Here is a 15,535-nt window from a genome sequence, read left to right as displayed (position 1 = left end):
CGTTAATTCATATCTCTACACATTTTGAAATTTTGAAACAAATTCAGATATCTTTTAGATTGTGGGTTCAGGGGCTTACCCAAGGTTTGTGAAAGATGAAAAGTCACTTTTAGTCAGTTCTCGCAGAAATATTTAAAAACTCGGTTCAATAAGAAATTTGTACATTTACGTTTTAAATTTTTTTTTTTGTTTTTGGTAGGCATTTACCACAGGGATAGCTACTAAACCAATGGTTACCAAGCTTGTTTATAAGGTGGCAACCGTGGGTGATGTTTTCAAAAATTTGGTCCATAAGTACCTTGTGTTTGGGCAACCATTGGTTTGATAGTTATCCCTGTGGTAAATACCAACCAAAAACAAATGATCTTGAATGCACATAAATAATAAAAACAGCCATTTGTACATTTAATTAAAAGTTGTGAAATTTGGATTATAACAAGTTCAGTCATTCAATTAAAAGCGGTTATCATCTCAATACACCAATTTGTTTGAGAGGTGTTCTTTCTTTTAAATTGTTCTTTCTTTTACGCATCCTTTTCTCTTGCACGCATCCTCTAGCCTACCAACGTCTTCTTCCTTATGATGAAATAGCTCAATAAGTATAATGCACAGTAATAAGTGTGCCAATTAATTACATTAAAAAAACAAAAAATTTTAATACGAAATACATATTTTTGATGCCGAATTTTTTAAAATAAGTTTAAAGAAAAAAAACAAAAACAAGTAAAAAGGCGTTAAGTTCGGCCGGACCAAACTTTGGATACCCACCACCTCGGGTTTGTAAACCACCCTTCGTCAAAATCCGGTGAAAAATGCATACCTTATGACCCATAGCTATATCGAAATATGTTCCAATTTGGACTAAATACTAATAAGTACGAGTCATTGTTCAATTGTATATAACAAAATATTGGTATTTTTTCTAGATATATCTAAAAATAATGCTATCTGAATCATATACGACACGGATGTCGAAAAGCCTGTGTCAAATTTCAGTGAAATCGGATTATAAATGCGCCTTTTATGGGGCCAAGACTTTAAATTCAGAAATCGGTCTATATGGCAGCTATATCCAAATCTTGACCGATCTGAGCCAAATTGAAGAAGAATGTCGAAGGGCCTAACACAACTCTCTGTCCCAAATTTCGGCGACATCGGACCATAAATGCGCATTTTATGGGTCGGTCTATATGGCAGCTATATGCAAATCTTGATCGATCTTGGCCAAATTGCAGAAATATGTCGAGGGGCTTAACATAACTCGCTGTCCCAACTTTCGGCGACATCGGACAACAAATACGCCTTTTATGGGCCGAAAACCTTTAATCGAGAGATCAGCCTATATGGCAGTTATATTCAAACCTTGACCGATTTCGGCCAAATTTAAGAAGGATGTTGGAGGGTCTAACACAACTCACTTTTCCAAATTTAGGCAACATCGGACAATAAATACGCCTTTTATGGGTGCAAGACCTTAAATCCAGATATCGGTCTATATGGCACCTATATCCAAATCTAGACCGATCTGTCCCATATTGAAGAAAGATATTGAAGGGCCTAACACAACTCACTGTCCCAAATTTCAGCAAAATCGGATAATAAATGTTGCTTATATGGACCTAAGACCCTAAATCGGCGGATCGGTCTATATGGCAGCTGTATCCAAATCTGGACCGATCTCAGCCACATTGAAGAAGAATGTCGAAGGACCTAACAAAACTCACAGTCCCAAATTTCAGCAAAATCAGATAATAAATGTGGCTTTTACGGGCCTAAGGCCCTACATCGGCGGATCGGTCTATACGGGGGCTATATCAAGATATAGTGCGATATAGCCATCTTCGAACTTAAGCGGGTATAGTGGACAAAACGTGAATCTGTGCAAAGTTTCAGCTCAATATCTCTATTTTTAAAGACTGTAGATTTCAACAGATAGACGGACGGACATGGCTAGATCGATGTGTTGCAAACGGAATGACAAAATAAATATACCCCCATCCTTCCGTGGTGGGTATAAAAAAAAATTTTTTTGATTGGCTGGGGGTTTTGAAACTGTGTTTGCAAGTACTTAATGGCATGCGAATTATGTATGAAATTCGTCATTGCGGCGATGAAATCCATTTCATTGATTTGTTGTCTAAATAAAAACATTTAATTTTTAACGTTTTTCAAAAACTTTTTTGTTAATACAATATATTCTATACTGCTTTAGGATGCATAGTAGAATAGATATATTATTGCATTATTGCAACATTCACATAATTTACTTTTATTTAGGAAAAAAAATTTTCATTCCATCAATGAATTCCGTTTTATTCATTTAAAGAAACCATGAAATAGCAAAATTTACAGTAATAAAAGTTTTCATTGTATTAACGAACAATTTCCTTGTATTTATGAAAATTTCATTTCATTCATTCATTGCATTAATGAAAACACGCTAGAACATTTAATTTCATTAGACTAAATTATACTAAAAAAAATTAAATATTGCTTTAAAATTAATTTTTTAAGAGTGTGCTGCCGTCAGCTTTCTCGGTATTATGAGCAAATTGTTCTCATTTAGGTAAATTTTACCTAACCTATAAGTGCTGATGACTGAAAGAATAAATTGTCTAAGCACACTGATGATGAAGGTTACTATGGGGTACGGATATTTGGAGGTATAATATTGTACAACACAACATTCAGCGTTATCTGGTAGTAGATGAGCTAAATGTTAGCAAAATGGTATGCCCAATACAACTCACTGTGCCAAATTGCAGGTAATCGATACGCGTTTTAGCCTAGATCTCAAATCGGGAGATAGGAAAATAATATATTTTTATTGATCGCATTCCAAAGAATTGGAGACGCTCTATGAAGACTTACAAGACCCAAGCCTGACGTAATAAATATTTTACTAAGTGATTTATCAATACACTTCCTTATGGTATTGTCTCCAGCTCCCTTTTGACTGTTATCGGCACCCTCAATGTCAGGAAATGTTACTATTGTATAATCCTTAACAGCGAGAGAAGCCTTCATGTAGCCAACTTTGTAGTGAGCAAAAAGGATGAAATGTAGCATAAAGGATGGCAGACTATATAAGCAGAATTGTCGATTTTGCAGAGAAGATCATCCAGAAGCATTGCAAGAGCTATCAGTGCATTCAGAAAAAGTCACAGTTTGGTGCGTTTTATGGGCTGGTGGCATCATTGGACCGTACTTCTTCAAAGATGATGCGAATCGTAACGTAACTGTGAATGGTGAGCGCTACCACTGTGATATCCAACTTTTTTTTTGTCCAAAATGAAAAAGCTTGACTTGCATGAAATGTGGTTTCCTAAAAAGGTGCCACATGCCACACAACACTCATAAAAATGGACTGATTGGGAGACGAGTTCGTTGAACATTTTATTTCACGTTCGGGACCGGTCAATTGGCCGCCTAGATACGCCTTTAGACTATTTTTTGTGGGGCTTTGTTAAAGTTCATGTCTATACAGACATGCCCGCTTCAATTGACGCATTGGAAACAAAATTGAAGCATATATTCGTAAGATACCGGCCGAAATGTTGGAAAGAATATGCCAAAAATTGGACTAAGGGGATGGACCATTTGAGGCAATCCCATGGCAGCTGGTTGTACGTACCGGATTGACCCGATGGAATCTTCATCGGCAAGGGCTGCCGCCTCAGTGTACGTGTTCGTCTTTTTTCGTCATGGGAGAGGCACATCCCGGAGTGCCTTCTCCGTATGCTTTTGGTCCGTGCCGGGATTGAAAAGAACCCCGGACCCTGGTTCTGTTCCGTTTGCCAGAACCGCCTTCATCATCGGTCAGTGTCGGTGAGGTGTAACAGGTGCTTGGAGTGGGTACATTTCCGTTCTTGCTCTGGCCTAACTTCGCTACGGGAGTATAGTCATACTGGCTATGTCGCTAGGTGCTGTGCGAACATAGCCAGCAGTGGGTCACAAGCGTCGCCTTCGGCGTCCTCGTCGTCGGACTATGTGACCCCCCCGACCTCTCCCGTACGGCAATTTATGCAAAGACAGCACCCTAGCCCTACTATTGCCAGGCCAGTGTCGGGAAATGTATCGTTCCTGCAGTTAAACTGCAATGGACTGCGAGGCAAGATTGATGAGATTGTGGATTTTATGAGTCGGAAGAGCATATCGGTCGCAGCGATCCAAGAGACAAAGCTGACTAACACCTGCAGCTTGCACAGTTGTCACGGCTACAATGTGCTACGTAAGGATCGCTCAAGGAATGGAGGTGGGGGATTGGCCTTCGTTATACACCATTCCGTGCAGTATAGACCTATCTCGCCTGCGCTTGACGCTAGTGACCCATACATGGAATGTATGGGGGTAGCAGTCAAGTCTGGTACTGCCGAGATAGAGATATACAACGTGTATATACCGCCGGTTGGCAGCTGTGTCCCGATTAATGGCCAGGCCTACAGCCCCGACATAAGTGGGTTGCTATCTGGCCATAGTCGTCTGGTTCTGGGGGATTTCAATGCACATCACTCGTCATGGCATTCTCCCCTAGGCAACGACCAGCGTGGCATAGCTTTGGCAGAGCAGATAGATAGCTCCACGTTTTGCACGGTGAATGAGGATGCCCCCACTAGGATTACGAGGAGGTGCAGCAGCTCGCCAGACATCTCAATCGCATCCCCTGATCTCCTGAGTGACGTATCCTGGCAAGCCGTCATCTCTTTGGGGTCAGACCACCTCCCCATAATCCTCACCATCGACCGACCACCCGACTTCATAACCTCTGAGCGCCGAACGTTCATCAACTACAAGAAGGCCAATTGGACTGGCTTCAGAGAGTATACCAATCGCCGCTTCAATGAACTGCCACCCCCCTCTGATGTGCTTGTGGCCGAGAGGAAATTCCGAGACATCATCAACGCAGCAGCCGCTCGCTTTATACCAGCCGGTCGAATACCGCAAGTGCGACCCAATTTCCCGGCGCAAGCAGTGGTACTCGCAGACGAGCGTGATGGGATTTGTGCTACGGACCCCGCTAACCCCAGAATCAGCGAGCTGAATCTGGAAATAAACAGGGTAGTCAACGAACATAAGCGGAATTTGTGGCTGGAACACTTGGAGCAATGTAACTTAGGCACCGGTGCAGGCAAATTGTGGGCCACTGTTAAGTCTCTCTCGAACCCCGGTAGACGGGACGACAGGACCTCAGTCACTTTTGGCGAGTTAACCGTGACTGATCCGAAGAGATGCGCCAGGTTGTTCAACCGTCAATTTATCGTGCATCCCGAGAGAGACAGGGCAAGGAGGAGAGCCATTCGCCGTATTCGTGGTCTCCGAGCCGATGAACAGCCATCACAATTTACCGTGGGCGAAGTTACGAATGTCATCCGTGGCGCCAAATCTTCCAAGGCGTTGGGCCCCGACGGAATCTCTACATTGATGCTGAAGAATCTGGATTTACCTGGAGTTGAGTACCTTACCACTGTCCTTAACCTGTCATTGAACACTCTTATAGTTCCCGATGTCTGGAAAATGGGCAGAGTGATCCCGCTACTGAAGCCTGGTAAAGACCCGAGTTTGGGGGAGTCGTACAGACCGATCTCCCTTCTCTCACCAGTGGCTAAGACGCTTGAGGCATTACTCCTCCCGAGCCTCGTAGGAGAATTTCCATTCGCCGAGCATCAACACGGATTTCGGAGACTGCACAGCACAACAACAGCTTTGCATGCCATCACCACACACATTTGCCGTGGCTTCAATCAACCCAGGCCATGTGATAGGACGGTCCTCGTGGCATTGGACCTATCGAAGGCATTCGACACGGTCAACCATGCCAAATTATTTGAGGACATCGCCAACACGTCCCTCCAGCCAGGCCTTAAACGTTGGGTCGCGAATTATCTGTGTGGCCGCCAGTCATTTGTGGAATTTAGGGATAAGAAGTCAAAACACCGTAGAGTGAAACAGGGAGTTCCCCAAGGTGGGGTGATATCTCCGGCTCTGTTTAACCTCTACCTATCCTCCATCCCACCTCCTCCAGACGGCATAGAGATCGTATCATATGCGGACGACTGTACGATCTTGGCATCAGGCCCCCCACCCATTGATGACATCTGCGATAGGTTGAACGTCTACCTCAACGAGCTTGCCTCATATTTCGCTGCAAGAAATCTGAAGATATCCGCCACCAAATCTTCAGCCACACTGTTCACTACAAATACGCGTGAGGTGAATTCTGAGCTGACTGTGATGGTCGATGGAGAATTGATTCCGACCATCAAGTGTCCCAAAATACTTGGCGTCACATTTGACAGCTCCTACACTTTCTCCCCACATGCCACAGCAATCTGCAATAAAGTCAAAAGTAGAAACAAGGTCCTCAAGTCACTCGCTGGCAGCACTTGGGGTGCAGACAAAGAAACCTTGTTGACCACGTACAAAGCAATTGGCCGGTCTGTGGTAAGTTATGCAGCGCCAGTGTGGTCACGTCAGCTTTGTGACACGCAGTGGAATAATATTCAGATCTGTCAGAATGCCGCCCTCCGAACTGCGACGGGCTGCCTCCTTAGTTCTCATGTGGACCACCTCCACCAGGAGACAAAGATCCTACCAGTGCGAAGACATAACTACATGCTGTCTAAGCAATACCTTTTGGGCTGTTATCGCAGAAATCATCCAAATCATCATCTTGTGGATAGATACCCACCGCCCAGAAGCCTTAAGGTAGATCTACATGATCTAGAGCGTGAGGTCCAGCGCTACAAGAGAGAACCTCTAGATCAAGCGGCATATCAAGCGGGTCTGAACAACATTCATGCAGACACGGTAGCAGACGCGTTAACTGGCTACCGGGTGAATGTAGTCCTTGGAGAACGACCGCCACCCATTGCACCCGAAGAAATCGACCTCCCCCGGCAAACCAGAGTGATTCTGGCTCAATTACGTTCCGGCAGATGCAGCCGCCTCAATTCCCACAGAGCTAGGATTGATGCCGACGTGCAATATGTATGTCCCGACTGTAACCAGGGACCGCATGATACACGTCACCTGTTTAACTGCCCGGCCAGACCTACTCGACTCAGACCCAGATCCCTGTGGACGCACCCCATCTTAGTCGCGGAGTTCCTGGGTCTTGACACTCAACAGAATCAAGCAGACGAAAGATAGTACACAATAAACTGCTACAACAACAACAACCATTTGAGGCGCAGTTACGGTCAACATTTGAATGAAATAATCTTCAAATAAAGATTTCATGCATTTTTTGTTTTTTTTTTTGAAAAACTTTCTATATAGCTATTAAAAAACACCCTTTGGGATGAAAATCTTTCGCTTTCGGGAGTGTAGGTTTTTCTATTTTTGGATTGGTATATACGACATTCCGATTAAAGAAGAGTATCTCTCTAAGCCATTCAACCGGTGATACATTATTAGGACCTGCCGTTTTAAAGGAGTCGAAACCTTTTATCGCCCCAAAGATTCCTGACTCAGAAAAATTTTTCCCAAGAACCCCCAACGAATCGATATCAATGAACCTCATATGGCTCACAGTGGGAGAAAATCAAAAAAAAAACTATTAATATTTGAAATTCGGAATAGTTAGAGCTGAGGTGTTATCGATATCGTGTACAAAGTTTCAAGGCCCTAGGTGGTACGGGAGCCTCTTGGAAGGCCCCTAAATTTGGTCACCAATTTGGTCATTTCGAAAAATTGTTCGGGAAGCTTAATCTTCATTTGTAGTCCGATTTTCAAAATTATTTCTTTTCGAAATTCTTTCTACAAAAAAGTCGAAGATTTTGAATATTGCAGGCAAAAACATTAAAATTAAAAATAAATTATGCCCGAATTCTTTTATAAAAATCTCCAAAATATCCCTTTCGGGCAAAGATGGATTCAAAATCGGCATTTTTTAGTAAATTTGCTGTGGTGGCTACAAATATTGTTAGGTGCAAAATGTTTTTTGCATGGGTTTAGGGGACATAAAGCACCCGTACAAGTTGACATATCTTATTCAAATTTCACTTAAAAAGTATCTACAATATGTATTCTTTACAAACAAAACAGAATAAATTAAGATATTAAAGCAAGTTTTTTCAATAAAGACTAATCAATAAAATGATTTTTTGACCAAAAACTACGCACACCATTTGTGATTCCCAAACTGTATAACTTTTAAGTGAATAATCTTATGAGGACAATGGTTGCGGCAAAGTCATTGTAAATTTTGTCAAAAGTCCAAATAATGCATAAAAATGAAAATCGGGCAAATGTCTTCGTAAATTACAAAATACGACGCCAATCACGGCCAAAATTTCAACAAAAAACAATTAGAACTCGTAAATCCCCGAAACCAATGGAGATATTGTAGACCCCAAGCGGACTTTTTCTAGGAATTTTTGAGCACTATCCATTGAAGATCGGGTCATAACTAAAAATTTGGCATCCCCAACAAATTTTCGATATCCCGAGGTGACTAACTTTGGGGGCCTGTCCAAAGCGTCCGGATAACCTAGGGCTTTGGAATTTTGCACACAATCTTGCTAACACCTGAGCTCTAACTCAAATTTCAAAGAGATATTTCAACCCGCACGGCAAATTTTTTACTAGTTTTTTCGATTTTCTCCCACTGTGCGATGTCCGTTTGAGAGTTTTCCGGGAAATGTGTATCCGGGAGAAGTTCTAGTGACCTTGAATTTGGAATTTCACCCAGGATTTATTCTGAGCCTTTTTCAGCTCGTTTAGTTTTTTATCTTTCCAATGGTAAAATGCAAAATTGCCAATTAACATTCCATAAAGAACAGGGCAATCTTAGGAAGGAACAGAGGCAGTGGTATCGTAGTTAAAAAGGCAACATAATTAAGAAAATGGCCGGCATGGGATTACAGCGATTAAAATTTATTTCACAGTGTATTTGTATGCGACCTTTTTTAATATATTCAAATATTTATCTTAACCTTGAGCTTGTGTTAAAACAAATATTTTATTTATTTATATCCAATCAATGATTTCTCTGTTCTATGTTGTAAAACTAATCGTAACTGCAATTCGATTTGTGATTTTTCTTTCATTCAGCACATTACTAATACATATCCATGTACAAATTTTTATTCACAGGATCCGTGGAACTTTGGGGACCTTTTTGGTCTTATTTTGTAACTTCGGTGTGCTGTTAGCTTTCGTTTTGGGTAACTATTTGTCGTGTCGATTGGTTGCATGGATTCTTCTGTCTCTACCTGTGCTTTTTTTGTTGGTAATGTCATTCGTACCTGAAAGTCCTTCTTACTTGGCAAACAAAAACGATCTTAAGGTAGGTATTTTAAGCGATATGTAGAGCAAAAACATATTATCAGCTGATACAGCTTGGTAAAGAAAGTCATCGGGGAAAAACATTGCAGAGTTACGTGGAACAAAGATATAATGATAGATGTCTTCAAACAGAGGTCAAAGTTATGTGCACTATTTTGAGGCCCAAAAAGGCCCGTAGTTTAATTGTATTTAATCCCATTTTGAGTTTTACCCTAACTATACGAATAAAATGTAATGTTTCGCTTTCGTTGTAAAACACATATTGACATTTTCAAACATAAACAGAAAAAAATTAAATCTTGATTTAATAAAGTATTTTGTATGATCAATTAAAAATTTTGCTAAAATCGGTCCCATTACCAAATTTTTATTATTAATAAACGATTTTGAAATTTGCATTGATGGCAAGCTCAATAATTTAATTAAAGCGGTTATCAACTCAATAAACCAATTTATTGGACAATTGTGCATTCTTTCGAAAACGTATTCAACTGACCTAATTAAAACAATTAATTGGTATTTTTTCCCATAAACAAAAATTGATTTAATTAAGTAATTTGTATGATCAATTAAAAATGTTTCTAAAATCGGTCCCATAACCAAATTTGTATTATTATAAAAATAAACGATTTTGCAATTTGCATTGATGACAAGCTCAATAATTTAATTAAAGCGGTTATCAACTCAATAAACCAATTTATTGGACAATTGTTAATTCTTTCGAAAACGTATTTAACTGACCCTATTAAAACAATTCATTGGTATTTTTCCCATAAACAACCCATTTTTTACTTCATATATTGCACGTTTGGGTTGTCTGTTTGCGCTTTCTTTTTTCGGTCTTAAAATCTCATTGAGATTCCATTGTAGGATATTGTCCGGCTTAAGACCATTGCTTAATGCTGTCTATTCAAAGAATAGATTTCGTCTCGTTGTAGAGTAATATAATTTGTTTAGATTGCTGAATACCTGATATTGAAGGCCCCATATTAAAAAAATTAATTCTTTGACTTAAATATTTTGTTTTCTTTTCTTTCCCGTTTTGTTCACTTTTCAAAGAAACTTAAAAAAAGTTTCATTTTGGTGCAATGGTAGAGATCGAAGTCATCTATTTATTGCTGTATTTCGAATTTTGTTGTAAGTCAAAAATCGAGTACTATATCGGAAATTTAAAAAATCTATTCAGCGCCATTATGAAAACCAAATAACACACCTTGTATAGATTGATGCCAATTGTATTTGCCTGTTTAGGATTTTGGGAAGTGAAAGCAGTTAAAGTGCCTAAATAGAGTCTGTCCTTGGAGTTACTGGCAAGTTTTCAAAGTAAAAAATCGAAGAAATCGCTTGCAAATTTTTACATTGATAAAAACAAACCAAACAAGTAAAGGCGTGCTAAGTTCGGCCGGGCCGAATCTTATATACCCTCCACCATGGAGCGCATTTGTCGAGTTCTTTTTCCGGCATCTCTTCTTAGGCAAAAAAGGATATAAGAAGATATTTGCTCTGCTATTAGTGCGATATCAAGATATGGTCCGGTTTGGACCACAATTAAATTATATGTTGGAGACCTGTGTAAAATGTCAGCCAATTCGAATAAGAATTGCGCCCTTTGTGGCCTCAAGAAGTAAAATAGAGAGATCGATTTATATGGGAGCTGTATCGGGCTAAAGACTGATTCAGACCATAATAAACACGTATGTTAATGGTCATAAGAGAATCCGTCGTACAAAATTTCAGGCAAATCGGATAATAATTGTGACGTCTAGAGGCTCAAAAAGTCAAGATCCCAGATCGGTTTATATGACAGCTATATGAGGTAATGAACCGACTTGTACCTTATTTGACATAGTTGTTGAAAGTAACAATAAAAACTTCTTGCAAAATTCAGCCAAATCGGATAGGAATTGCGCCCTCTAGAAGCTCAAGAAGTCAAGTCCCCAGATCTGTTTATATGACAGCTATATCAGGTTATGGACCGATTTGAACCATACTTGGCACAGTTGTTTGATATCATAACAAAACACGTCGTGCAAAATTTCATCCCAATCGGATAAGAATTGCGCACTCTAGAGGCTCAAGAAGTCAAGACCCAAGATCGGTTTATATGGCAGCTATATCAAAACATGGCCCATTTACAATACCAACCGACCTGCACTAATAAGAAGTATTTGTGCAAAATTTCAAGCGGCTAGCTTTACTCCTTCGGGAGATAGCGTGCTTTCGACAGACAGACGGACGGACATGACTAGATCGACATAAAATTTCACGAGGATCAAGAATATATGTACTTTATGGGGTCTCAGACGAATATTTCGAGTAGTTACAATCAGAATGACGAAATTAGTATACCCCCCATACTATGGTGGAGGGTATAAAAATACATTTCTTGCTGTTAACCAACTGAAAGAAATATCAGCTGTGGCCCTGTTCATCTGTGTGTGAATTTAAAACTACGTTTTTATTGGCCACTAAATCCGGATTTATGGCATTTTCGAGATTTAAATGCTAAATTCTGTGTTTTTTTTTGCGTGTACGCTTGTGTATGTCACTTAAATCCCCAAAAACGCAGTGTAAACGGAGAGGATTTGTTTTTGGATTTAGATAAATCCAGATCACACAAATGTCAATGTAACCGTGCTATTATAGGTCAGTGAATAAGAGCCATTTGTACGCAAATATACGCGAACCACTTCCAGTGAAAATTTGCAGAACAACAGCTGGTTTTTGTTGATTTTATTATTTGTTTGCTTAGAAAAACAATTGTTTTAAAATAAAAAATGGTAGCGATACTTGTGAGGTATTTTCCTTAGATAAATGTCAATTTATTGACCCGAGTTGTGACAGGCTAGGACAACCGCAGCCGCTGGACAACTATCACAATTTACCGAGCAATGCGCTAGTCCCAGACGGAATCCTACACTTATTCTAAAGAATCTAGATCTGCCTGAAGTCGAGTGTCTAACAACTGTCCTCAGCCTGTCTGAACACTACTATAGTACCCGATGTTTGATAGATGGGCAGTGTGATCCCGCTACTGAAACCAGGAAAGGACAAGAGCAAGGGGAAGTCGTACAGAACTCCCTTCTCTTATCAGTAGCGAAGACGCATGAGGGACTACTCCTACCGATCCTCCTGCTAGACAATTTCCATTCGCCAAGCATCAGTATGCATTTAGAAGGCTGCATAGGACTACAACTGCATACATTCCATCACCGAACACAATAGAAGAAACAACGTTCTCAAGTCCCTTGTGTTCAGCACTTGGTGTGCTGACAAAGAAACCTTGGACTAACCACCTAATGTTTCTGGATATTGTGGCTAGACAAATTGCTGCGACTACTGATGTGACGCTAAGTAAGCTTTCTACTTGATCATGTTATCTGTAGATATCTGTGTCCGTTCACAATTGGCAGTCTAATTTGGACAATTTTTTCCAATCCCACTGTGCGTCACGTTTAACTGCCAAGTCAGACCCACTCAATCCCATGGCAGCATTTTCCCTCCTTAACAAAATTAATGGAACGGTGTACCTCTCCGATGAGGATGATTCCATCAAAACACTTAAGAAACCGATAATTGTTTTTTTCTTGATGTCTGGAAGGATACATTGTTTTAATTTTTCAAGATTTTCCAAATAATGCGGCAAATTTTTCACTAATTTGTAATGTAGAACCACCGACTTGAGGTAAAATTACAACTTCATTTGGCGAGTTTTCTATACCTGAACACTGGCTCCTGCCTTGAATCTTCATTAAAAGTAAATAAAATTTAAAACATATTTAATAATAACCAATTTCGATCCATTTTGGTGTTAGCTTTTGTATTTTCAAGTAACAGCTGCTTTTTATAAAACAGCTGACCTTTACAAAACATCTGTTCAAAGTTGCAAATTTCTGCTGGCAAAAGAGTTTGCAGATTCTCTATTTTCGAACTGTCAAAAATTTTTTACCTTCGCCTTATCAAAGAATTTTGTGTACGTCGTTTACCAATACCCAACAAGCATTCTTAAAAGAAAGAAAGTTTTGACTTTCAATCGCTATTGATTAAAAAACAAGAAACCTCACCCACCCCACATTTTTTCAAAATCGAAAATTGCCAAAATTCTTTTGTTACCGTGAAATTGGTAAAGATACATCAAATTTTTTGTGTACCTCCATCCCACAGGCATATATGACATGCTGATACAAGCAGAGCTCATAAGCCAAGGAATCAGTCTATCATACACAGCTTGGTATTCAACCGGTGATACATCACCAGGGCCTTGTCGAAACTTCTTATCACCCAAAGGATTTTCGGCTCAGAAACAATTTTCTTAATAACCTCCGACTAATGCATACCAGTGACAATCAATCATTCAGGGCCTTCGTGATCCGCTTGACCATAATGTCTATATCGTGCGCAGATCCCACTTCCTATTCTGTATTTTCTCCAAGGCCGAAACTAATATAACGATGATCAGAGAAGCTGTGGTCATCCAACACTTCCCCGACGCATATTCTTGCGCTTATATCTTCCGATACAAAGGTAATATCTGGTACCCCCTACCTGGTATGTAGGTTCCTGGTAATAAAGGACGGTTTATCCCCATTACAAATCGCAAGATTGCAACTTATAATATATTCGATAAGCATCGCACCCCTTTCGTTGACATCCGAACTTACCCATATCTGGTGATGTGTATTAGCATCACTTCCTACAATGAGGCTTTTCTTCCCTGCAGAATCGGGTTCAACCAGCAACTTACGGTTTGAAGGCGGCCTCTCTGAATCGTGTGCCACATATATAGGGAAGCTAGCCAGTAATAAGACTTATTTATTACAAGGCTGGCTACTACTGAATCTTCAGTGCTTAGCGACGGAAGAAGAAAAACACATTTACAGATACAGAACCTGTAAATTCCCATTCCAAGTACCCTTGGGTAGTTTAAATACCGGAATTCTTAGCCCACGAACCAGTCCTCCATACACCTATGGTTCCTGGATAAGATTCCCCAACCCCATCGCTTCCATAGACCTCCAGTTTAAACTTGTTGAATCCGTAGGGTACAACCCCTTCAGACTTGTGGAGGTCTGCGAGACAGCCGATGTTTAGTAAGAATACTGCATGTATCCGGTCATCATCAGCCTCTTTAAATCTACCAATCTTCCAGTCGGTGGTTGAAAGATTAGGAAAACCTTTCTCTAGTCTTGCAAATATCGATTTAGGATCTGAGGAAATCCTTGGTATCCAAGCATGCGCCATTGGTCGAGAATGAATATCTTCCTTCTTGATTTAATCTAGTGCTGCACCTGGCCATATTTCACCATTCTTTTATAGCGCACAACGATACATTTCAATTGAGCATTGATCCCCGAAGACAACTAGTCTGTATCGGCCTGGATAACAGCCTGCATCGCTACAAACTGGAAGAGACCCAGAAAATCCCGCAATGACATCAGAGTATACTTGATGACAGTCCATTGACGATCCCTCTCCAATTATTCATAGGTATGCAGCACTATTCTTCTTCCTTGTTGACAACTGCCGTCACCAAACTGTCCCTAGCGATATTAGCAAAGGTTATTGGACCCTAGGTCTGTTAGGCATGGGATGGGAGCCTGTGCCGCGGATTCCCTAGCCCAATTTAGATCGTCTCTCTCTCTATTAGTGATAGTCTTAGGATAATTCGCACCAAGCCTCTCAATAAACCTGAGAGCGATGCGCCTTCTATTATTCGAACCTCTTAAGGAGCGTGTTGGTTTGCCGGGAAAGGCCGATGGCCTAGGCAAATTACAGGCATGCGAAGATAGAATAGGTTCGGCCTTGTCCTTAAGACTCAAACCAGGTGTCTTCGTTAAAAGCCCCTGCTGACCAGTCGGTAAGAGGAGCTTGGAACAACCGCTCCACCAGTCTAGGTTTCAGTAGCAGACAACATGCTACCACCTGATACCACCACCGCATCTGTTCGTTCTTTGGAGTCTTTTCAATGGCTACCACTATCGTAGGTATCCTTGAGTGACTTACATTTTTTTTTTTTTCAAAAAATAAACTTATTACAAGTAACAGAAAAATTCTTGGTGAGCGAAATAACAAAATATTCGGCCCGTTCAACGGTACAAACAGGAATGAAATTTTGTCCTTAAAAAAATTCATTAAAATTTAGTATTTAAAAAAATTGTATTGAATTTTAAAAAAATTTGTCTTTAGAAAGAATTTAATTAAAGTTTATTTTTGGAAAAAAATTTAAAGAAATTTTGTCTTTAAAAAA

The 15,535-nt window shown here is 40.1% G+C and overlaps 2 protein-coding genes across 7 annotated transcripts in view; one reads left to right on the top strand and one right to left on the bottom strand.

The window, feature by feature from the left end:
• Positions 1 to 15,535, bottom strand: part of LOC106091729 (facilitated trehalose transporter Tret1-2 homolog) — a 282,586-nt gene that overhangs the window by 219,676 nt on the left and 47,375 nt on the right. Inside the window, exon 1 of one of the 5 annotated variants that reach the window (XM_059365151.1) lies at positions 80 to 160. The exons of the other annotated variants lie outside the window; for them this stretch is intronic. The gene's annotated coding sequence lies outside the window, so the exon portion shown is untranslated. Of the gene's footprint in view, positions 1 to 79; positions 161 to 15,535 lie in introns of those variants that run through there. 5 annotated transcript variants of the gene reach the window in all.
• Positions 1 to 15,535, top strand: part of LOC106085857 (facilitated trehalose transporter Tret1) — an 80,684-nt gene that overhangs the window by 43,586 nt on the left and 21,563 nt on the right. For both annotated transcript variants that reach the window (XM_059365153.1, XM_059365152.1), the window contains one exon: positions 9,097 to 9,289. In XM_059365153.1, coding sequence (XP_059221136.1) covers positions 9,097 to 9,289 — 193 coding nt within the window. The remainder of the gene's footprint in view (positions 1 to 9,096; positions 9,290 to 15,535) is intronic.

This window comes from Stomoxys calcitrans, chromosome 3, assembly GCF_963082655.1.
Source record: "Stomoxys calcitrans chromosome 3, idStoCalc2.1, whole genome shotgun sequence".
Classification (NCBI taxonomy): domain Eukaryota; kingdom Metazoa; phylum Arthropoda; class Insecta; order Diptera; family Muscidae; genus Stomoxys; species Stomoxys calcitrans.
The sequence above is the reverse complement of the archived record's forward strand: the minus strand, read 5'-3'. Positions and strand labels throughout refer to the sequence as shown.